Raw genomic sequence first — 24667 nt, 5'->3', positions numbered from 1 at the left:
CTCTTTGGTGACGTCGTTTAGGCATCCCCTAGCCGAAACCTACCAACCAATTGGTGCAAGCTCACTTTAGATTTTATCCTCTTGTGGCGGCGTCCTAGTCTCTACAAGTTGGCCAGGCTAGAGGGCCTAGAGGGGGGAGGAGTTCCATTCTTCTCTCTCACCCTTTCTCCCTAATTCCTGGAGACTTGGATAGAGCGAGGCTCTCTGTTGATTGTAAGGATTGGGTTTTGGACGATCTCGGCCGTGTTTCTTTGTTGGTCTAGCGGCGGTCGGTCACGCTTAGCGGCGGCCGGTCCAGTGCTAGTCTTCTCCTGTTCGTTGTGTTGGCGCTGCCGATGTGTGGGTGGTGGTATATTTTTTCTTTTTCCTGGCTACGATCTTCCAGGGTTGTAATCTTGTAATTTTTCTCTTGCTCTATCAATAAAACTTCGCACCGCCTTATGCGAGTCGTTCAAAAACAAGGATTCAATTAGTACCAGCAGATTATTATGGACGCATTTTTCTAACCGTTGAACAATATGTTTTTTAAATATATTTATATACTTAGGGGTATATCCGTGCGTTAAAAAAGAACTTAAAAAAGAGAACACACACCATACACTTTAAAGCCTCGAAAATTAAAATGAAAACCCATTGAAAAATAATCTTCAGATCATAATTGCTATTATTTTGTACCTCACTTTAAAACAAACGTTTTGGCTTGGGTTTGGGAAAGGGATATAAGTCTACCAACCTCACTACTTGAAGATTCACACGATTGTAAATAGTAGGTGGTAGCAGATTTACCACTCACAATCACCATTAGGGTAGTTTAGAAGAGCATAGATAGAAGTCTCAATAAAAATTCAGACAAATCATTTTTGTAAATTTCTAATAGTTCCTCTCAGATAAGGGTCCTTTGATTTGGAGGAAAAACATAGGAATTTTAGAGGATTTCAATCTTATTGGAAAATTTCCTAAGAAGCCATTTGAAACAAAGGATTGAATCCTATCCAATCCTTTGAAATTCCTATGGAATGGACAATCCTATAGAGATTTTGGAGGAAATTTAGCAAGAACTTCAACCTCTTGATAACTTTCCTTTGAGTCTATCTCTCTCATTCAATTTCTGCATTTTTCCTACGGTTCAATCAAACGGTCATTCCTGTGATTTTCCTTCGTTTTTGCAATCCTCTATTTTACACTTACATTCCCATCAAAATCCTACGTTTTTCCTATTCCTACGTTTTCTCAATCATGCGATTCAAAAGGGCCCTAATTATACGTTATACGTTAATTGGGAAGGATTTTTACTGTCCTTGAGAGTGGCCGGTACCAAATCGTGGTCGTTCGATGAGCAAGATCAAACGGTCGAGCATGAGCGGTACCGCTACTTTGCACGGGGGTACCACTCCTTCCGCGTGCAGGAGTAGATTGAAAGAGTAAATATGTACTATCGCGTTTATGCTCTTCCATGATGCTCTCGCCTCTCGTTTCTGCATCGTCAAAGCCCCAGGCGGCGCGGCGCCGTCAGGAGATCGGCGTTGCCCAAGGCGGCGCTAGGAGCTCCAGCCAGGCTCTCGACGGTGGCGCTTATATCAGGGTGATGCTCTTGCCAGCGGCAGTTAGGATCTTAATGAAATCTCAAGAGGCAAAGATCAGGGGTCCGGCGAAGCTCTCGGCGGTGGTGGTCAGAAGCTCGGTGATGCCCCCCAGCTGCGCTCATGGGCTACTGGGCTAGAAGATGCTGCCAGTTGCACAACTGACTTCCCGTCCTTTAATTTCAGCGAAGCTCAATAGCTCACCCACCTATTTCTTTCGTGGTACAAATATACTGGTGTTGATTTTTGGTGGAAAAAAACTTCGTTGTTACTCTTGCTTACTATGGTTATTGGATCGATTAATTACTGTTATATTCTATTAAGCAATAAGCATCTAGCCAATAGCCGGCTCGAGACGGCGGCAGGCACAGCGGCCTCGATGAGAGGGCGGCGGCGCCCGCGGCGGCCTCGATGCGCCGGCGGCCGCGGCGGCCTCGTTGCGGCGGCAGTCGCGCCGGGGTCGATGCGATGGCGCCGCGGCGGGAGAACAGGCTTGATACGGCGGCGCCGGGGAAGCTTCGATGCAACGGCGAGGAACGGATCATTAGCACGGGCACCTTATTTTCATTAGACGATCCTACCCCTATTAAATCAATGGTTAGATTAGATTGGTATCTCGTGGTATCTCGTATCTTATAGTACCTTATGATATCTCTTTAAGAATGGGAAAGATGCTCTTAATTGGGTGTCTTCTCGGATAAGTCGACCTGTCAAACGAAGGGGGATTCTAATTCTAACAGGTGATCTGTTGACGTGGCCAGTCTCTGGTCAGACGCAGCCTCCATCCCCAGACCCCAGCCGCCGCCGCCCCTCTCCTCTCCGGTGAAGTTGGGTTGCTTCGTCATCGTCCAACCACACCATCCCAAAGCCGCCGCTCGGCTGCCGCCGCCATTACGTCACTACTGGAACTTCCTTCCAGGCAACCCACCACCCGCCACCGCACCTGCCCATAAAACCCGGCCACATCCATCAAGCAGCAACAGCAACTACCAGTTTGGAACTACCATCCCCCGTGACCACCTGCCCGCTTTCCCGCACAAAGTTCACTAGTAGTTACTGCTCCAATATGGAGTAGTACTAATCCTCCGTATACTCGAATCCCAGGATCTCTCCCGGTCGGATGCTCACTCGTCTTCCCCACCACTCGTCGCCCCTCGTCTTCCCCTGCCGCCTCTCCGCCGCCGCCGCCGCCCGGACGCTCTCCACCGCCACCGGCAGCAACTCCACCACCGTCAAGGTTAGACGCTTCACTCCTCACTGGCAAAGCTCTCGCGATAGTATGTTTCTTGGATGATGGATCCGTGATCTGATCAGTGCTCTGGAGAGTGGTCTCTGTGGGTGTTGGGCGCAGATGGCTCGGTCGGCGCTCGACGAGGTCACCGACGCCGGCGCCTTCGACCGGTCGCCGTCCACCTTCCGGAGCTCTATCTCCAGGGACAGCTCCGCCCGGTTCCCCGCCGTGCCGGGGAGGTACCACCTCTACGTCTCCTACGCGTGCCCCTGGGCGTCACGCTGCCTCGCCTACCTCAAGCTCAAGGGCCTCGACCACGCCATCGGCTTCACCGTAAGCAGCAAATCCATCCATTCTCGATTTCGCTTTCTCATCCCATGGGGAACAAGAAGAAGAAGAAGAAATTCATTGACTCTTCTTCTGTGTGTAGTCTGTGAAGCCCATCTTTGAGAGGACCAGGGAGACGGACGACCATCTTGGGTGGGTTTTTCCGGCCACCGGAGACGAAGAGCCCGGCGCAGACCCGGATCCTTTCAACGGAGCCAAGACCATCAGGGAGCTATATGAGATTGCCAGCCCAAATTACATCGGGAAACCAACTGTTCCGGTGAGTCGCCTGAGCTCTGAACCTGGGGATCGGATTCAAGAATTTCCTCTTCACATTTCCTATGAACAATTGGATTGATCTTTGTCATTTTGTTGTGTTGCCTTTCAGGTTCTGTGGGACAAGCAGCTCAAGACTGTGGTGAACAATGAGAGCTCAGAGATCATCCGAATGCTCAACACTGAGTTCAACGAGATCGCAAAGAATCCTGACCTGGATCTCTATCCTGCTCATTTGCAAACCTCCGTCAATGAGATCAATGAGTTGGTATACGATGTGATAAACAACGGCGTGTACAAATGTGGCTTTGCCAAGAAACAGGGGCCATATGATGAGGTAAATTGGTTTGTGGTTTCTTTGAAATGGATTTGGTCAAATAGGATGGTTCCTGTTGTTGACATGTCCTTTTCTTCCACATAGGCTGTCACGAGATTATATGAGGCTCTGGACAAATGTGAGGAAATTCTAAGCAGGCAACGTTATATATGTGGCAACCAGTTGACAGAAGCTGATGTTCGCTTGTTTGTAACTCTTATAAGATTTGATGAGGTATGGATCTCTTCATGGAAGATAAAAAACATCCGAGTGTCTTATCATGAACTACAATATATTTTGGCATCATGCTAGTTTTGTATATGCTATTATATGTAGGTTGAACTATGTCAATATATTTAGTTTTGACTGTGCTGAAGTCTTACCAATTTTATTGTTCGGTTTTGTATATCTTACTTGTGATGGTAGCAATTAGTATGATCTCAAATCCTGGACGATAATAAGAGCAGTAGGAACCATGCTGCGTAGAGTGTACTTCCCCTTAATTGAGTCCAAAAGTATCTGCTGCTTTATTCTGAAAACTATAAAGTTGAACATAGCGCTTCATCTTTGTAGTCTCTAGAGCTGGCTATATGCGGATATGCCTATAAAGAATGGGGACATTTCATATGCAGGTCTATTCCAGGATATTTTTGCATTTGGTTTATGTAAAGATTGTACGGGGACATGCAAATTGAGTCGATGCAAGTTTTCTTTTTATCTATTACTACTTGAGGGCTGCAACATAGATCAGTACTGAGATTCTTATTCCAACATACCGAACATACTCTATTGAAGTTTATCCAACTCTATAGTTGCAGAACTGCTCTACATTAGTATTAATCTCATTAATTATTTAGCGGACACTTGTCAAACAATAACAGAAAACCATTGTACCCCTTTTAGAGGTTAATTGATGACCACTCTGTGTTCCGTTTGTAGTTTGTATAAACATTTTTTTCAATTAATAGTAAATCTTAAATCTTAACCCAACAATGATTTGTTTTTAATCCAACAAGGACTTGTTGATGTTAACTTGTGTCAATATGTGATCACCAGTCAAATAATGTCCATATACTTTTTTTTTTTGAAAAACATAGTAATTCACTTGAGTGCGTGTCAACATTTTCCTGTCTTCCCTCCCATGTTCTCTTTGGGGATAATACTTGCAGCAACCAAAACTTTCCCTTTTTCCAAGTGGTGATACCGTAATTGGAGTACTATTTACATGAGTTTGCCAGTTATCTGCTAAACACCACCTTTTCTTTTCACTTGGGCTGCTCGTGTTTGTTATTAATCATATTCTTTTAAATACTCTAAATGTCCAAATTCCGGACACAGGAACATTGTACCAACCATCATATTTATTTTCAGAGAGAAGGCTTTACGCTTTGCTTTTCAAGAATGCAACCATCATATTTTATCATTATAACATTTCATGATTCAGAACAATGCATCATTTCTGCATCCATGTGATGGGGAACCTCATATGTGCTTGCTGAACAGAGAACTTTTCGACTTCTTGCTGATCTCCTTTGTCATTCCAATTGTCACTTCCCACTTTATTGTTTATTTGGGATGTTTCAAGCTAATCTATACTAATACTAGCATTCTACTTTTGCAAACTTATCTTGAAATGAGATCACATATCTAATAATAAAAATTGTAATCATTATCACACATAAACCATTGATTTGTACTAATATGCATATAACAAGTCATTTTCCCCTTATACAGACTAAGCAATTTTTTTGCAGGTTTATGCTGTCCACTTCAAATGCAACAAAAGGCTCCTCAGGGAATACCCCAATCTGTTCAATTACACCAAGGACATCTACCAGATTCCTGGCATCAGCAGCACGGTTAACATGGAGCACATAAGAAAGCACTACTATGGAAGCCATCCGTCCATAAATCCCTACGGGATCATCCCTGCAGGCCCTAACATCGATTACAACGCTCCACACGACAGAGAGAGGTTTAGTGCCTAGGAGAAGATAAGTAGTACTTCCTCCGTTTCACAATGTAAGTCATTCTATCATTTTCTACATGCTAGAATGACTTACATCATAAATGTGGGAAATGCTAGAATGACCTGTAAAACGGAGGAAGTATCTCTTATGGTACTTTCTGTATTGAGTCACTATGCTTCGTTGCTATGGTATCGAGGCTGTGGCTAATAATGCTTGGAGGGTTGGTTTGTGTTTTGGTTGTTGTAATGTAATACAGGGATTGGAAAAAAAAAGTTACCGATAGAGAATAAGAAGTATCACTCGACCAAACAGAGACAAGCAAAAGTTATGTGGTAATAAATAACAAAAAGTTTGGTTCCAAGAGTTTACTGGTCACAGGCTCAGAAAAATATTCACCGCAAATATAACGGTATCATGTGATCGTATTTAGAGGCTAGATTAAATTAAATTCCATCATCGAAATTAACAATGTTTACGTTCTTTTGATATTTTGGGATTTTTGATATTTTGGGATGTTTAGATTAATGTCATTTCAAACCATACCATTTTTTTTATAAAGTTGCCAAAAATGTGCATACATTTAATTTTTTTTTGCCAAACTTTGATAAATGCATAATAAATCTAGGTTTATTTTGGCTACATTCTGAAGAGCCCTTTTGGCTACATGATTTTTAGGTGTGATTTTTGAAAAAAAATATAACAAAAATCTTTTGAAAAATTTCAAAAAAATTCTATTTTTAAGTGTGATATAGTTAACATTTAATTAACCATTCGCTGATTACAAATCTTCTCCGTCAGAGTCAGCCTGATTAGTCCAAACCGGTGGCTGGTTTCAGCCGTGGCCGAAGTTGAAGTTGAAGACCTTGGCGAGGCCGGTTTTGTCGCCGGCGTCGCATTTGCCGAGGATGTTGCAGCCCATGACGACCTTAGGGCATTAGCAATGCGTCACAAATTTTGCTGGGCCTCAGATGCCATGTAGACTTAGGAACAGTTGAGGTCACATAGTCCACAATGCAATGTAGCCTAAAAATCAAAGTATACAAAATGGCAAGACACAGCTGCAGGCTTTTCGGCCCACAGTGCGTGACCCAGACGAATGAGTGGCCTCGTAGCCCAGTTTTTTGCAGTGACGTGAATTTACCTTCATACCCCCGCCTGATGCGTTTGTCTCCTCCAAATCGCCTAACCGAGTTGCTCATGTAACCCTTGCACTCCCGCTTCGCCGCCAACTGAGTCGCCTCCATCCCTCTTCCCTTGATTCCTCCTCTTCCCGGCGTCCTGCTCGCTATCTCCCGTGCGACGGCGCGTGTGAGGGTGCCGATGAAGCTCCGATGAAGCGTCGCCGTGTTCCCCAATGGAGGCGCAGGAGGTTGTCTGGGTGCCGGCTCCACCGCCGGCTGCTCCAGAGACTCCGCCGGCAGCAGGACCACGGGCGGCGGCATCGCCTCCGCCGGCAGCAGACCTACTAGCGGAGCCAGCGCCGGCCATGGCTCCCGCGCCTCCGCTGGCAGCAGCAGCACTAGCGGATCCACTGCCGGCCGCTCCAGCGCCACCATGTGCAGCAGCAGCTATGGGGCTCCACCGTCGGTTGCTCCAGCGCCTCTACCGGCGTGCAGCAACACTGGCGACGACAGCCCATCCGCCGGCAGCTGCAGCAAGAGCGACTGAGGTTAGTGGTTGGTGAATATTAGTACTAGTTTTGGATGCAATTTGTAACTCTCCACATCTACAATTTAGGTGTTGATTTTTGAGATGATTGGCAGTATTGTGAATAATTGATGTGCCATGGAATGAATGTAGTGCTATGAGAAATATCTTTATCAAAGTAGTGAAAAAAATTACTAAGCCGATGTCGGGGAATTTGGGAAATTGGTGTATATTTCTGCAGTAGGTACTTATGCCATTAAACTATCAGACATGTACAAACTATCTGTTGTATGTTGATATTATGGTGTGATGTTCATGATTAATATCGAAAGTTTGCCTACTCCAAATTTTATTAGCGGAGTTAGAACGTACAATTATTCATTTTGGGATTACTGTTATGATTTCCATATGGTGGTTCCCTTTTGGATCCTGTGATCTGGTGGATTGATCAATTAAAGGATTAATTCCAAGCCTGCAATTGCATCTTCTAACTGTGAATATTCAAAACTTCAAAACTAGCTGTTTGTGCTAAAAAAATGTGAATATTCTGAGAACTGACAGTCCATATTTGTGCTTGACATCCTTGTACTTTGCTTAGTGACAAAGCATAGGTAAACTCTAAATTCCAGTTATCTGAGCACTTTTTGGCACAAATGTGTTCTCAAAATGCTTGTATTTTTAATACTTGCAGCCCATATGCATGTATGTTTTTCAGTGCAAGCACATATGCTACATTTCTCATCAGTATTGTATATGACTGCAGGAGCAAACAACCTGAGATGTTTATGATTCACTAACTTCAGTGCCATGTTTTTTTTTGGTTCGCAACAGTTGGAGTACCATGTGCCACTGCAACCTGATGACGAGTTGGATGATGGTGGTTAAATAATACACATAAATAGCTAGGTAGGACTAATGGTAGGTTAGTGAAGGGTTTATGTGCTTTTGGATGGACCATAGCAAGTACTTTTGGATGCTTGGGCTACCTCCACAGTTAGTAGTAGTAGTTAGTTTGGATGATAGGATGGTTAATGTATGTATGTTGGTGGCTGTTGGATGCATGACCAAATGTTAAACCTTTCAAACTTATGTCTGTGTAATCTGAATTTGGTCAGTCCTATTAATCGTGTGTAATATGAAATTGGAGACAGTCTTTTAATCTGGAAAATATGAAATTGGAGACAGTCTTTTAATCTGGAATGCTTTGGTAATTTCATTTGCAATCTGAGCACATGTTTGTGGTCCCTTATTTTTATGTTAAGTGAGCTGTGCTAATGGAATCTGAAAAGATAATGAACTCAATCTTTTATTTACAAGGCAATGCCAACATTTTTATTTATGGATACAGTGGCAATGCCTATGAGAGCTAACATGTTAGCTTCATGGATACAGTTTGCTTGTAAAAAGAAAATAAACTCAACTACTACTGTAACATGGATACAGTTAACTCTAAGTCTACAATTGCATGGATACAGTACCTTTGTACTAAGCAAATAAAGTATAAGTCTACGATAGCATATGACATACTCAGTCTACAATAGCATATTAATTACTCTAAGTCTACGATAGCATGTTACTTCCTACATACAGGGGTTTGTAAGCAAATGCTTGATACAAACGACTTTTGTAAAGGAATATGGGATACAATGGACTCCTTAACCTAAGATGTCATAGTAGTTGGTGAAAGGAATCCTTAGTGGCAGTACGTATCCAGCACGGTCTAGTGAGGACCATACCTTTCCCAAATGTGCTCAATCAAATCTTGTTTTAGATGATTGTGCGTTCCTCTATTGTGGATAGCTAAATCACGCTCTATCAGTACAGCCATTGGTACAGGTGTTCCGATGGTATGCTCCGGGGGCTCAATCTCATAGTCACCCTCAAACTCATGTATATTCAATGGGCCCAGGTGTCCTTCGTCCTCCACAATCATATTATGCATTATGATGCATGCCGTCATTATGTTGGAGATTTCTGCTTGCTTCCACAAATTTGTTGGAGTTGCCACCACCTTGAAACGTGCTTTCAATATACCAAATGCACATTCAACATCCTTTCTCGCAGATTCTTGACGTTGTGCATATAGTTTGTCCTTCTCTAACTGTGGATGCTTGATCGATTTGACAAGAGTTGCCCATTCAGGATATATTCCATCGGCGAGATAGTAACTAAGGTTATATTCATGTCCATTGACTGTGAACTGCACCCTGGTTGATGTACCCATGAGTACATTAGTAAAAATATTGGATTGGTTCAGAACATTAATGTCATTGTTGGATCCTGCCGCACCAAAGAAACAATGCCATATCCACCGATCACAAGATGCCACCGCCTCAAGGATGATTGTTGCTGTACCGTAATCACCCCGTGTGTACATTCCTTTCCATCCATTCGGGCAATTTTTCCACTTCCAGTGCATACAGTCGATGCTCCCCAGCATTCCTGGAAACCCACGTTCTTCGTGCATTTGGAGAATGTCGATGCTCCCCAGCATTCCTGGAAACCCACGTTCTTCGTGCATTTGGAGAATACGCTGAACATCATCAACTGTGGGCTTCCTCAAGTATTCTGGTTCAAATATTTCAATTACCCCTCGACAGAACCTGTCGAGTGATTCATATGCAGTGGTACCACCAATTCGACAGTACTCATCCGTTTCATCCGCACATGCACCGTATGCTAACATCCGCATGACAGCTGTGCACTTCTGAAGGGGTGAGACACCATGGCGACCGAGTGCATCAACCCTATGGGTGAAGTAAGTATCCCATTCACTTAGAGCATTCATAATCCGAAGAAACAGTGGCTTGTTCATGCGATAACGTCTGCGAAATTGTTGCTGAGTAAAAACTGGGTTATCGGAGAAGTAATCATTCCAGATCATGGCATGATGGGCTTCACGATCTCGCATAATATATCTTCGGGTTGAACGGGGTGCACTCGATGTTGAAGGTAGAAACAATGACTGTAGGTTGGAAGCAACTTGAGATACCACATTATTGTAGTGTGCCTGCTGAGCCAAAAAATCGTCCATTGTGTATAGGTCGGCCGGATCAACATAACCAGACTCAACATCGTCCTCAGGAGGTTCATATGACATTGTGAAGCCAACCGGATCAACATAGCCAGACTCATCATCGTCCTCAGGAGATTCATATGACATTGTGAAGCCAACGATGTTTCTTTCATATATAAGGGCACTGTCAAAACAAAAATTCTTTTAACATGATAAAATTTCATATGGAAAGGATATGATGATTGACAGATAAAAATAGGAGCAGTGACATTTTCGTTTATTTAATATAACATGCAAATGTTAAATATTCAAATATAAATAAATAAAACACATTCAATTTTATATAATTAACTTGTGGATTACAAATGAGTCGTACACGATGGTATCCCATATGAAATCAGAACACAGAAGTTCAGTACACAGCAACGAAGATAAAAAAAAGATCAAATATGCACTGATACCTTCAACCCAAACATCAAGTCACGGGATATCCAGCCAATTCCACAACCACAACCACAACCAAGAACACCCACACAGCTGCAACCAACTAATAGTTGCCTTTTATATACCCAAGGTTTACGGTCCACTGGGAAGTGACAAATGTCCATAATCCAAAGCATCGAGCACAAGACAAATTTAGCACTACATATGACAAGGTCTGAATACTAGAAAAGTCTATTACATAACATAAGTTATGCATTAATAGAGAATTAATAGGAGCACATCAACACCAATCTATAGTTTCTACTTGTATGGAACAGTCATCCAAATCCACAATCTATATATTCCTTCCCGCTGTGCACATGTATGCCACCAAAAAAAAAGACCACCGTGCCATCACATCCTCCTCCTGCTATGCAACCAACTATGCCACCAACAAAAGCAGTCCACCTTGCCATGACAATATACATATTGCCATGCAACCAAGTATCCCACCAAAAAAAAGAAAACCCTCCTGTCCGACACATATCTCCATGTATGTAGTAGCTATCCCACCAAAAAACAGGGTGCCCATCTTGCCTTATTCAAGATCAAAAAACAATTAAGGGTTGACGTGCTATGTCCTGCAAGAAATAATTAATATGTCAAAGAAATAACAATGCATGATCAAATAACAATGCAAGAACATTACCGGGCAGCATGCTTAGTCCACATGGGGGCTCTCCCCACCACCCCAAAGCTGAGCAGACAGTTGTGTTACTGCCTTCATATGAGCCTCCTTAGCCCATGGCTCCATCAGAGATGTATCCACCTGCAGCAGCTGAGTGAACATCTCCATACCCTTGCTCCTTTGATCAATGAGCTTGGACCGCCTATTCTCTTGGGCAGCTAGGAGGTTCAGGTTGGCAGCCTCCACTCTCTGATCGGAAAGCTTCTGTTGGAACTCTTTCATAGCCTCTACATCCCCTTTCTGAGATACATTAGCATCAACAAGGGACTTGAGATGTTGGCTGACCTCCATAGTTGCTTGGGCCACCTCTGGAGTTAGCCCCATTGCTTTCTTTGCCCTCTTAACTCCCATAGGCCTCTGCTGTGGCGTTGGGGCAGCATTCATGTTGAGATCAGGGGTGAACTTTCTTGCACCATTGCCATAGCTCTTGGCATGCACATTCCACTTGGGTGAGTCACACACAGCCCTCCACCAATGGACAAACTTGAAATGCTTCCCATTTGACCGGCTGATATAAAGCTGCAAAGCTTCCTCCATGAGTTGTTCGTCGCTTCGACCACTCACTTTGTTATCCCTCAACTGAATGTAGCACCCATTGAACAAAGCCACTTTTCTCGATGTCTTGTGCCAATGTGACTTCAGGCAGGCGGCATCCCTCTGCTTGTCAGGTGGTGTTGTCTGGTTATAAACCTCCGTGACCTTTGTCCAATAAGTTTCACCCTTACTGTTCACCCCCTCTACAGGATCAGTAGAGTTCTCTAGCCACGCCGAGACCTGTGAAACATGCAAATAGTAAATCTGTTATTGACAGCCTGCATCCCACATCAACTGTACAACCTTAGTTTTTTTCCAAAAAAATAAATCCTGAGCGTCATATGGCCTAATGCAGAACTGATATAAATTTTGACAACCAGCGTCAAACATTACTTCACTTAAGCATTATCCAACATTAAAATATGATCTTAGGACCATCTACGTCATACTAATATTTTTACTCCTACTAATGCTCGATTCTAATCAGTCAACACAAGAATTTTGGACCAGATTTCACCCCTAGCTGCACCTGTTAATCTGAAATTGGGACCAAAACATCCCATACTAAGTGTGGGAACAACTCATAACAGCCCACTGCATAAGTTTTTGACACAAAAATTTGCCAAAGCTAATCTACATCAGACTAAAAGTACTTATTATATTCTGCTCACTTACAAATGAACTACGTACTCATACATTACTTGCAGAATCCATAATCAACCTTTGACTACCATCACCCAAAAACAGCTTATAAAATTCACTACACAATGTTACCTTAAATTAATGGTTTTTGCAGTACAAACTTAAGAAAATTAGGACAGCTACCATACTCTTTTCGTACAGTCCAATATATAACAATTATGAACAATCCTAAATCTCCTCAGTCCTCACCTTCCAAAACAGCCATCACATATACACCATAATTTTCAGTGCATTATTTGTTTCATGTCACCTCTAAATCTAGAGTTCACTTCTCTACTATCAATTAGCACAACATTCCACTAACTATGACCGAATTGCATTTTTGGAAAAAAAATTCACAAATTGACACTAGTATACTGTGATTGAACAAATGCAAAAAAGATGAAGAGAACATACCAGCCTTATGTCTTCTTCATGTGTGTAGTACCTCCTCTTTGGATCAGCAGCAACAGTTGGGGAGGCCGTGACACAGCGCCGCCGTGCAGACGGCCTCGTCGACGTTGCCATCCCACCAATTATGCTTGGGGCTGGGGGAGATGTGGTGTTTTCGGCCGGTGCTGGTGTGGTGGTTGGGGCCGACGGAGGTGGACCTGGAGGTGCCGGCGGCTGCGTGCAGAAGGGGGGAAACACTGCCTGCTGGAAGGGGAACCCAGGATGTGTGGGGAACGGAGATGGCTGGCTGGAAGCTTGAGATAAACCCGCCGCCAGGTTCGGATCTTGCAAAAAACGAATGAAAGAAGCTGCCATGGCCGGATCCATCTCCACCTAGGGTTTGAACCACACTTATGAGCGGGGGAAAAAAAAATCAAAACATCAGAGTTTGGTTTTCTGGGGTTAGGGTTTGACATGAGGCCTACCTCCGTCCACAGCGACGGCGACGGGCGCGGTGCTCCTACTCCCGGCGTCGGTCCACGGGTGACGGCGACGGGCGCGGCGCTCCTTCTCCCGGCGTTGCAGCAAGGGCGACGACGACGGCGTGAAGAGGCGAAGCGCAGGAGAGGAAAATAAAGTTGCGGCACACGCGCGGGAGGGAAGGGCGAGCGCGGGAGGAGAATATACGCGCGCGCGCGAGGGCGATTTGGGGACATTGCCGGAGAAATCGCCACGGGAGAAATGGCGCGGCGAAGCCACGCCTCAGCAATGCGCCGCGCCCTCGTTTCCCCACGCCGCGCCGTCTCGATAGCGCCGAAGAACGGGTGACCAATTTGGGTCACACGCGCTTGCGATTTGTGGGCCCATGCTACGACGTGGCGGCGATATTGGGCTGAATGCCTACATGGATCGCCCAGGCCGAATGCCAGCGGGGTGCATTGTGAATGCCCTTAGGAAGCCCGCTGGTGCCCGGCGACCTGCTCCGGCCGGCGTAGGCCTCCTGCAGGCTCGACGACAGCATCACGGGCACCAGCACCACCAATACCACCCGCATCCTCACTTTCTTCTCCATTAGGATGGATCATCGGTGTGGAGACGAGAGGCTCCTTTAGTCCTTTTATTCAATGATTATTACTATTCTGAATGGATTTCATGATGGCCTGTTTTTGTTGGTGTTGCTGTCCTAAAATATATACGGATAGGAAGGAGTTTAGATCTCTAGTGGGTTAGCTGTCTACTCCTTTCGTCTCAAAATATAAATATTTTTAGCTATAAATCTGGATAACGGATAACTGTTTGTCCAAATTCATAGAAAAAAATTCTTATATTTTAGGACGGTGGTAATATATGTCTATACCTAGAGTCCTAGACACCTGGTGCGTTATTGCAGGAGCATGCCATTTACACCTGGTGCATTCTTGCAGGAGCATGTTATTTCTGGCCGACTGGCTATTGGATTGCGATGGCTGGCCGAACGGGAAGAGTGGAGGGGAAATTTGAGAAGAAAAGGAAGTTGGATTTGTTTGGTTCGATTTTTAGTTTGATTGGGTTTTAAACTAGTTTAATTTTAACGGCATCGGTCAACAATCAACCAAATAACTTAAAGTAATAGTATGATTGGTCTGTTATTCTGCTGGTACGTTTTCTACGTACTCCCTCCGTCCCAGAAAGAAGGGATTCCTGGAAGCCCAAGGTAGTTTTAGGACAAAGAGCAAAAAACTAAACTACCCTCAGTACTAGTACACCCAATCATTAGGTACAAATAAAATATTACTACTGCCACACACTAATAAAATAGGAGTAGTACTCCATACTCAAACACACAGGCAAACACAGGGCGCCAAGGTGCCAAATAATTTGAATGAAGAGTTAAGCGCCACTTCATTAGCGGGATGTAATACAAATTTAGCACACCCCACCACAACAAATCCTACAAGTTTCAAATCAGAAGTTTCCCTCTCACTTTATCACTTCATAACTCTGCAAAAACACAAGTTTCCCTCCCACTTTATCCCTTCATAGCTCTGCAAAAACACATCCATGGCTTTAGATCTAAATATAGCATTAGATGATGGAGATGAACATGCTATACCTAACCTCAATGAAGCAGTGGCTGATCAGGAGGATGACCAGGTTGGAGGTGATCTCCAGGAAGGTGCCAACCATGAGCTTCCTGGAGGTGATTTCTAGGGAGGTGCCAACCATGTGCTTCCTTTTGATCTCAACTTGTATGCATCAAACCACCAAGGAGAAATACATCTAGGTAACCTTGTAAACATTAATAGAAAACAATTGATCATTGTAGATATGGCTTGCATAAATCACTCTAAAATCTTTGTTGGAACGGTAGGATGCGATTAAAAACTTAGACTTTGTTTTCTTTCTTTTGGCTAGGTTTATTTTACTTTGGTTGTATTTAAGGCTAATGGTTGTTGTGCTGTGACCTGAGTAGCACCACAAGATTTTGAGTTCAAATCTTCATAGGGTTCAAATCTTCGTATGAGCGAATTTCAGATTGACTAAGTTCCAATTTAAAAAGACTGTATATGCGATTAGATATAGATGTCAGTTAAAAAAAACCCTTCTCTAGAAAATAATAATAATAAACTTTGTAAGGCTAGTTGGGTGGATATTGTTTCGCTGCATATATCCACATTTACTATAGAGGTTTAGTTTTACCCATTATATTAAAAAAAATCCCAGCGAATGTCACTTCCACTTGTGAACAAAACGTTGTCCTCGTTAAGCCGCTCGCTGGACCATGCAAATCGAGGCTTTTGTATGCCGTCTGACAAGCAGGTGAACGCACAACCATTAGAATATTTGTGGAATAAGACAAATGACATTTACAAACAGAAAGTAATTTGTGAATAAAACTTTTATATAAGTATATTTTTAGCAATCTAAAAGAATAAACTTCGATAATGAAAACCCCAAATCAGCTTTAAATTTAAAATTGAAAATTCAAATTTTAGTTGATAAGTATAAGCGAAAAGATAAGCATAATATGAGCCCTCCCCCTCTTTTTTCTTGCATATTAACAAAATCTAGAGTTATAGGAAGATAAGAGGGAATTACTACAGCACTGCACAGAAAGCAGGACTTTTCTGCCTTTCTGTTCACAACTACAGTAAAGCCTTTTGTCGCCTTCAACCTAACCTTTTTTCTTCATAAATCTAACCTTTCCACTGTCATTAAGACTATATACACAAAAGGGAAACACTTTTACTCCCCTAATCATCTGGGAGCTTTCTGCATCCATGCATCACCGTCAATGCAAACCAACAAAATGCGGCATCAAGTTCTCTCTGTTTTGTACATTTCACAATCCAACAGTCAGCGTCTACTGCAGATAAATTAGCCTCCTTCAGAAAAACCTCCCGGTAGGCCGATTACTTGAATCTTTTAACTGAAATTATCTTCCCTTGGGTTTTCAGGGAGGTCACGCCTTTCTTGTGTGGCATCTTGCTGGGCCATGGAGATAAATGTTCCGTTCAACAGGATCTGCGCAAAGATGGACACGGAAGTAAACAAGACCTTGTTAGTAAGCAGCAAAAGAAACAAAAATGGAAAAGTGATTATCTCATGTTAATAAAAATAGTTAAGAATAAAAAGAACGTGCATAGAATGAAATGTGTACTGTAGCATTACCAACAGCAACACATAAATAGCTAAACAAATTTCCATTTCTCAAATTTCATTGAGCTTCCAATTCACTGCGCTGAAAACAATCCTAACAACTCAAGTGAAATGCACAACTATAATATTATTTATAGAAAAATGCTAGGTAGTACACTGACCAAGTAGAAGCAGAAAAAAGGAAAACTAAGCCAGTAATAGTGTACTTTTTCAGTGGCTATAAACTATCCATGTGCCTGAAAAATCTGTGAATATAAAACCTAATTAATCTGAAAGTTAAGAATGATTGTCGTGCATCTAATGGAGTGATCCAATTGACAGCCTCAGTTCATATCCAGCTCATCTAAGACTTAGCTTCAGATATTTCAAGTGATCCTTCCGGATCAATGTTATTTACCTTTACCTAGTTCAGCATCATTCTTTACAATGACAGTATCATCATTAACCATTCTAGTAAAACTGCTCCAGAACTACTGTCACGATCGGTTGTTAAGGCACTTCACTATTTGATATAAGAGGTAAAATGGTATTTTATGTATTATGAACGTAAGGGTTAAGTAAGAGCTAAAAAATGGAATAAACTAAACTAATTGTGTACACCCTAGTATTAAATGATGGAAATGGAATAGAAAACTGTTTTATGCAGGAAATATGTCTAACTTAAAAATTTCTAACTGCCACTACCAACAATAAAATGAAATGATTGAAACACTTCTCTTTTACCTGATTGTTGTTTTCAGTATGCTTGGGATCAAATAGCATAGGGCGGCAGCGCTTGTCTTCATTCATCAAGCTTGAATTCTGGAAATGATTTACAAGTGCGGCTTTCCCCTGTATTCGAGCATATGCCAACGAGACTACTTTCTCACTGTTAAATTTTTCCCATTTCCGACCAGCAAATGCCTGCAAGAAAGTAAACACTTATGCTTGGAATCTAATGTAAGCAACAAAGTTAAGTGGGTAATCAATTTCTATAAGATAATCCATGTGGTGGTAGCTAAAAACAAGGCGAATATTGAGCATTCTTAGCAGTAATACAAAAGCTATAAAATTTAGCTCACATCCTTATAGTCCAAATCAAGTGGTAAATTCTGCCTCAGTCATATTCTCTAATTTTTACTTCGATCGAAAGCTTCTTATTGACTACAATTTTCCATACAAAGATGGATATTTGCAAAGAGCTAATAATAGATATATAACATTGCTACAAAAGATAGGTGTGAAGGTAAATCAGAGTTCAAAGCATAAGAAAACTAAAATGTAAAAGAAACAATAATTAGCTATAAAAACAGGAATAACCTTATACAAAGAAAGCCACACACAAGGTAAAAAGAGGTTGAGCTTAAGAAATAACCTTAAAGAAAGATACAATATAACCAGGAGATGCCATATTAATGAAGGCATAGCCAACATTGCATTTATTCTGCAGAATTGAAGCTCAACAATCAGCAGTAGGCAAAAATATTACAGAGAAGTGTATAATCCAGAAAATACAAAAAATACCTTGAAATCAATAGGCAAGTAGAAGAAATCATAAGTCCCTTCATGAGTTTCATCAATTACTTCCAAAAGCATATTTGATGTATACCTAAAATTTAGTAAAACATGAGCAACAAAAGTAGACCGCATGACACTGTAATAACAGAGCATTACGCCAATTAATTCAAGAATATCATACTTGTTTGGTATGTTCTTTATCATCAACGTTGTTCTGGTGTCTTTACCAGCAATGATCTTCTCCAAATCTAATTGATATTGCACTCTGCTATCTTCCTGACACCCAGAGTTTCCAACTGTCTGATTTCGGCCACGGTCAAGCAGACCTTCAAAACCAACTGAACCTGAAATATTATTGAAAAGGAGGATTTAAAAACAAACGAATTCTCATAAATCAGTGCTCATCATTAAAAAAGCTAATATTTCTTACCGTTTTGCATGGAAGCAACATTAATGCGGGGATAGGCACCAAAGTTCGTCATGAGGCTTCCACTAACACGTGTGGGGCCTGTGCCGCCAAACTTTCCCTGTCTCATGTAAGATGTGTCTGGGGAATCAGAGAAATAGCCGAAATTACTCTCAAAAGGGAAAACAGATGGGGCAGACCCAACATTAAACTGGGAGAAGTGCTCGGATGCCCCAAAGGAACCACGCAGATTCTGATACAGATTACTCTGGCGTTGTGGCTGGTTATTGGGAAAAAGTGAGTTGCTAAGAGCTTGAGATTGGATAGATGAAGGCTGGCCATGATCCCTTAAGTTATTGTTATTACCCCAGAGAAATGATGTTCCAGTCAGTGCAGTAAAACCAGATGCAGTAGAGGCTGACGAAGCTGCGGATGACACAAGCGGGCTGGCACTTATAATTCCACCATGATGTTCTGGAAACGAACGTGAATTGTGCAAAGTTGGTGACCCATGGAATATGTTGTCAGCACGGTTATTCCAATAGGAGCTCTTCCCAACGGGTGATTTCATGGGAGGATATCCTGAAGAGAACCCAGAAAGATGGTTACTGCCCAAAGGGCTCATTCCCCCATTAAATGCAGTTTCATTGAGTGCATTTAATTTATTTTCATCTGTTGGGCTGCCAAGTTGGGACCACAAACCTGAGAACAAATTGAAACACTTAAAACAAATGTAATAATATAACCATAGGAGAACAAGGAAATAAATGATGTAGATTAAGGGCTATAAAATATTATAATACTTGGTGGAGAGTTGGCAGAAGGTGAACCAATCTGAAATGAATTATGCTTTGTTTCGTCTTGCTCAAATTCGTGATTAAAATGCTGTATAAAACTGCATAACAAGAATACAACCATGAGAATATGTGCAATACTCTGTAGACAGTAAAGGAAAATACCAAACAAGTGAAAGTTAAATGCATAACAAAAACAGATAATAGAGGAATCCACAATTGGATTTTTTTCCCCTCAACAACCAATCAAGAATATTGTCATTTGAAACATCACTAGACAAATTGACACAGAACTTGGAACATGCATTATACTAGATAACATGATGCATAACAGAAGTGCAAATAAAAAATTAACAAAGCTCCTTAGGACACAAGTGACAGGAAGTTCTCAGTCCGATGGTTCTAGATGTTGATGTCAGAAAGGCCATTCAAGTAACAGACCATAGAGAATACTCCCTCCATCAAAATTTGTTCAGCATGGTTTGATTTTTTTTCTCTTCTAGTTTGACAATTGTAAGGCACACAGCAGACATGGAAAAAGTTCCGTAGATTTTCCAACCCTGACCCATTACTTTCTGTACTACGAATTATGGTGCATGCATGCATAAACACTAATACCATGTAATCTGGTCATTTAATGTCCCTTCTTAAACTCTGTGCTGAGGTACAACATGCCTAACCTAACAAATTCCAATGGAGTGAGTAACTATGTACAACAGGAGTTAGGGGATTCAAAGTACATATGTTAAGCCAGCCCACATGCAGTAATTTTCAATGCTAAATAAAAAGTTAAATGCACACTAAAACATCATCTAGAATTTCAGCAATAACTGAACAAACAAAAATAAGTCACAAAATCAACATCTCAGCGAAAAAAACTATGACAGCATGCAACCAAGCAAATCACAGAAGCAGCTATGGTACAATCTTATTTAGCGAACACAAAAGACATGTGATGTACAGCAATACAGACCTTCGGCGAGCTCCACCAGGACGGCTAGGTTCCAACTTTACCCGTTTTCCAGCAATGTCACTCTTGTTTAATGAACGGAGGGCAGATTCTGCAGCCCTAACATCATAGAACTCGATAAATCTATGGTGTCGCTTATGTGGTGTCTCTCTTATCTGCACCAGGCGTAAAGCACAAAATTATGTAAAACATGCTGTTGAAGTTAATTTTAACAAAGCTTTCTAGAAGGATATATGGGTTCCTAAGTATACGGTGCACAATGATTGAATAGTTAGGAGGTACAGAGTAACACTTTTTACCTCCCTAACTTCACCAAATGCACCAAAAATTTGAAGGAGTTCCTCATTTGAAACAGCTGGTTCCAGATTAAAGATCACCAGGGTTCCTTGGTTCATATCTTTATCTGACGGATTCTCCTGTGAAGAAAAATCAAATAAATCAACAGAGAATGATATTGAGAATAGGATATATTAAAATAGCTGACAAAAGTATTGACCTTGGGAATTGAATAGTGAATGTCAAGTTTCCTCCTCCTTAATGGTTTACTTTGCAATGCAGTCTTCGCATTTCTTGCATGACGGATATCGTAGTAAGATATCATAACGAATCCTCTGTGTTTTGTTGCAGTGTACATGGACCGAATATCCCCAAATGGCTGAAAATAAGTATGCTTAGCAAAGCAATAATAATTACTATAAAATATACGTACATGTTATAATAACCTTAATGAAATGAAAAGTGGAAGGTTTACTACACGAAATTGCAAATTCAATTGAGACAGATTATAACAAGCTATTACAAACTGGTTCCATGATTTATAATAACAAAATGTGAACTGAGAACAGAGGAAGTGCCCTAATACCTTGCTACTTTCTATTTTGTTTTCTCCATTCTTAAGACAGTAATCCTCAGTTATTATACAATAATGTAGCGCCTTAATTCACTAAAGAGAGATCTTATTACCATGGAATATTTTATAAAAGGAATGTTTGTTAAATGGTATTTTCAGCGCCTATGGTTATCATATAAACATGTTACTATGTTAGACTAAACTATAAGGGTGCGTTTGGATAAATGGGTTATAAAGGGTGGGATTGAGAAATGGAAATGAATGGAAGGTTGGGATGAAATGAGGTGAGATGAATGGATAGCTAAGATTAAAAGTTATATTTGGAGGGTGGGATAACATTTCCCTAACCCAATTTCCAAACATGCCCTAAAGGTTACTATTAAAGACCTGCATTTCTATGTGTATAAAAAAAAGAAAAGAAGAAACCCCTAAGCTTAACTGCAACAAACAATAAACGGAACAGAATAATACTAATAATGCTTTTGTAGTATTGTGGAGTGAAAAGTTTTTGCATGCTAGTTTGTTTGACACAACCAAGATTTTATTGTGAGATAACACAACAACTGACTTCAGACATGTTTTGAGTAATATAAATTCAACAAAATAAAGGTTCATCTATGCTACATGCCAATAGCCACGTTATGATCTCTGAAAGTTTAGACTAATCAGCACCCAAGTTATAGCTGTGTATTCGTCTGAGTTATTCTATTTCAACACAGTATTACTTGGGTCATGTAATAACAGTAGTATCAAAGAAATATGCTCAATAAAATCTTTTTAGGATAATGAACTAAGGCATGAGTTTAGGTATTAGTTTGTTTGGATAAACTTAAATGAGTTTTAAATTACTAATACAATAAAAACTGTTGTTTATTATCATATGATAAGAGGGATAACCAGGAAAATGTTAAGTAAACATAACATGTAGCGTAACCATGCTTCTCTACATGAACAGCTTGCAGTCTGTTGGCATGCCCAAAGAAAAGGACAACAGTGAAGACATGAAATGCATGTGCATATTAGAATCCAATCAAAGCTCATAGGATAGCATCTTGTCTTGGTGGAGTGCTGATAGTTTTTTCTACTAGGAGAAATATGAAGCCACAAAGTATGTTAAATAACTAGATTTCAAGAATATTTTACCAGAAAATACTATGCAGAACATTAAGCAACAGAATTAAGCCTCCATGGACTTACGAATATACCTCAAACAATGAGCGCAGTTCTGAGTCTTCAACATTACTATTAATGTTCCGAACGAACAATGTCCTGGACGGGTGCTCACCATAAGGATGCTCACCAGTAACTGTTCCAGCACCATTTTGGATGCTGTACTGATTAGTGCTACTTCCAGTACCATTGACAAGGCTAGCCTTTGCTGTACCAAAGGTGATGCTTTCCAGAGGGTCAATATCCAGCTCCATACCCCCACTATTGCGGAAAACATCATATTCTTCTGATTCCTCAACTTGGGTTCTCAGTTTAACATGATCAAAATCTTCAATTACCCCAGCCAATAGCTCTTCATCATCTGGTAACAGATTTCCAATCAAATGCTGTGCTACATCATCCATGGGGTCAGCCACTCTAGCATTAGTGCCTGGCTGCTTCATCATGGGAAACATATCATCCTTTGGTTGAGCATTGTACTCCCTTTCTTTACCTGGCACTGCATGAGACACCATGATGTGAGCTCATGTATGGGAATTGATCGTAGTTTAACAGAAAAGAAAATTTCCATACGTTTTCCAAATTGCAGAACTGATGGCAACGAGCTGGAGAACAAGACCGCGTCACTTGATCCGTTGACTGTAGTTGAAGGACCTCCCCATGCCCATATGTTTCTCATCTGATGAGTCCTTTTGGATGGAATGAATGCAGGTTCTGTACAACATCATAAATATTAAATGGATTAGAGTATAGCAAAATTTTCATCACCTATAGAGTGGTATTAAAGTACCTGATGATTTGGTATGATCCTCACGCTGCTCCATCGCATCAATACTGAAAAAAAGAATCAAAATGATGTCAATGCTGATTTACAACAATTCATGATGTACAAAAATCCCTTGTCATATAGTACAATTGTAGTAGAAACAACAGGACCACAACCAGTCAACCACCCTAGTACTACTATCACCACGAATGACATCAATAGGGTCCAAATAAGGGAAACATAACTTCTCATCTTTGCAAACCGTATCAGAGGCGGATCTAACATGGGGCATAGGGGGTTCAATTAAACGCCCCAAACTTTTTGGGGAACAAACAAACTTATTAGTATTATTAAGGCTAACACAAATATTAAGAGGAAGACCCATGTCTAGACGAGAAACAAGCAAAGGGGTTAACGCAAATTGGAGGAAATCTGCGCAGGCGGCGGGCGAACTCACCAGCAGTCGACGCCGAGGGGACGCACGCACGACGACTTCCTCTTTCTTCTCGGACACAATCACACGCAGAGATGCCTGGGAATATGAGATATTGGTATCTTTCCTTAACTTTTTTGCTAATCCCCCACTCCATCCCAGCAGGTCCGAGAGCTTACCGGTCCAACGGCGATGAGGGGGGTGTGGTGTGCGCCACACCCCGCAATGGCGTCGCCTCGTCGCCGCCTCGCCGCCGCCGCCGCCACTCCTCACAACACAACCGGAAACCGGAAAGGCCGAACTCCTCGTGTACCCTCGGCTCGCGCCGGTGGGGCGCGGGCGGGCGGGCGCGCGCGGCAAGCCGGAGGCGCCACGAAGGGGAGGAGCAGAGGGGGAGGAGGAGACGACGAAGGAGAGAGAGAGAGAGGAGTTGAGAGGGAAGAGAGAGAAGGGAGCGGAAGGCAGGAAGAGAGGAAGAGGGGGGGGGGAGAGATGAAGTGAGGCGAGGGATATTCCACCAACCTCCTGGATCTTCTGTCACAGGCCCTTTTCTAGCGGCTGCAAAGCGGGACGTTTGCTGTGGCATGTGCCTTCTTTTGGAAGTATACACATGTTAGGTCATCAATGGGGGTATAGCTTTTAATGTAGGTACAAATGACTTCATTGATTTACTATGCAAAAAATGAAGAGATAGTGTTTATCTCTTTGATTGCGTAGATGTGGGAAGTGTTGTCAATAAAAAGGAACAGAAGATGACAAATTTTATGTGGTCCAACTGATAACACATGTTTCATGAGATTATGTGGTCCAAGTGGTAACCCATGTTTCATGAGAGTATTTAAAATGCTATCAAAAGTGAATCTTAGAGGGAAGAGGAAAAAAAGGAGTCGCTCCAAGTAAATAGAACAACTGTGAATATACTAAATAGGTTCGTTTAGTCTTTTTCTTATATCTTTAATTTGTTTCGTTTAATTTCCTTCAACCCTTAAAGTTAAATCTC

The 24667-nt window shown here is 41.7% G+C and overlaps 2 protein-coding genes across 3 annotated transcripts; one reads left to right on the top strand and one right to left on the bottom strand.

The window, feature by feature from the left end:
• The first annotated feature begins 2345 nt into the window (after positions 1-2345).
• LOC127764293 (uncharacterized) lies at positions 2346-6061 on the top strand. Its single transcript, XM_052289150.1, has 6 exons — positions 2346-2817; positions 2932-3144; positions 3242-3418; positions 3527-3751; positions 3836-3964; positions 5485-6061. Exons 1-6 carry the CDS (start codon positions 2701-2703, stop codon positions 5716-5718), a joined length of 1095 nt encoding a protein of 364 aa, XP_052145110.1. The 5' UTR covers positions 2346-2700; the 3' UTR covers positions 5719-6061.
• Positions 6062-16139: 10078 nt separating this feature from the next.
• Positions 16140-24145, bottom strand: LOC127763266 (protein MEI2-like 5). Of its 2 annotated transcripts, XM_052287915.1 has the most exons (16): positions 23847-24145; positions 23692-23766; positions 23259-23302; positions 23042-23182; positions 22504-22967; positions 20945-21103; positions 20748-20864; positions 20452-20603; positions 19488-19579; positions 19051-19386; positions 18709-18825; positions 18460-18622; positions 18285-18369; positions 18136-18204; positions 17505-17684; positions 16140-16646 (listed from the first exon to the last, which is right to left on the bottom strand). In XM_052287915.1, the coding sequence occupies exons 3-16, from the start codon at positions 23290-23292 to the stop codon at positions 16548-16550; spliced, it is 2208 nt and encodes a 735-aa protein (XP_052143875.1). In that variant the 5' UTR covers positions 23293-23302; positions 23692-23766; positions 23847-24145; the 3' UTR covers positions 16140-16547. The 2 variants fall into 2 exon arrangements, with proteins under 2 accessions (XP_052143875.1, XP_052143874.1); XM_052287914.1 differs by having other exon boundaries at positions 18709-19386; positions 23847-24144.
• Positions 24146-24667: the final 522 nt, after the last annotated feature.

The sequence above is a fragment of the Oryza glaberrima genome, chromosome 2 (assembly GCF_000147395.1).
Source record: "Oryza glaberrima chromosome 2, OglaRS2, whole genome shotgun sequence".
Taxonomy (NCBI): Eukaryota; Viridiplantae; Streptophyta; class Magnoliopsida; order Poales; family Poaceae; genus Oryza; species Oryza glaberrima.
The sequence above is the reverse complement of the archived record's forward strand: the minus strand, read 5'-3'. Positions and strand labels throughout refer to the sequence as shown.

Excerpts from the sequence above, each read along its gene's own strand:
- LOC127763266 (XM_052287914.1), bottom strand. The coding sequence starts at position 23,292 with ATGGAGCAGCGTGAGGATCATACCAAATCATCAG. Across the intron at positions 21,104-22,503 it reads AACTGCGCTCATTGTTTGAG|CCATTTGGGGATATTCGGTC; the intron begins GTATATTCGTAA and ends ACTTATTTTCAG. Across the intron at positions 19,580-20,451 it reads CCTGGTGGAGCTCGCCGAAG|TTTTATACAGCATTTTAATC; the intron begins GTCTGTATTGCT and ends CTTGTTATGCAG.
- LOC127764293 (XM_052289150.1), top strand. The coding sequence starts at position 2,701 with ATGCTCACTCGTCTTCCCCACCACTCGTCGCCCCTCGTCTTCCCCTGC. Across the intron at positions 3,419-3,526 it reads TCGGGAAACCAACTGTTCCG|GTTCTGTGGGACAAGCAGCT; the intron begins GTGAGTCGCCTG and ends GTTGCCTTTCAG. Across the intron at positions 3,965-5,484 it reads CTCTTATAAGATTTGATGAG|GTTTATGCTGTCCACTTCAA; the intron begins GTATGGATCTCT and ends ATTTTTTTGCAG.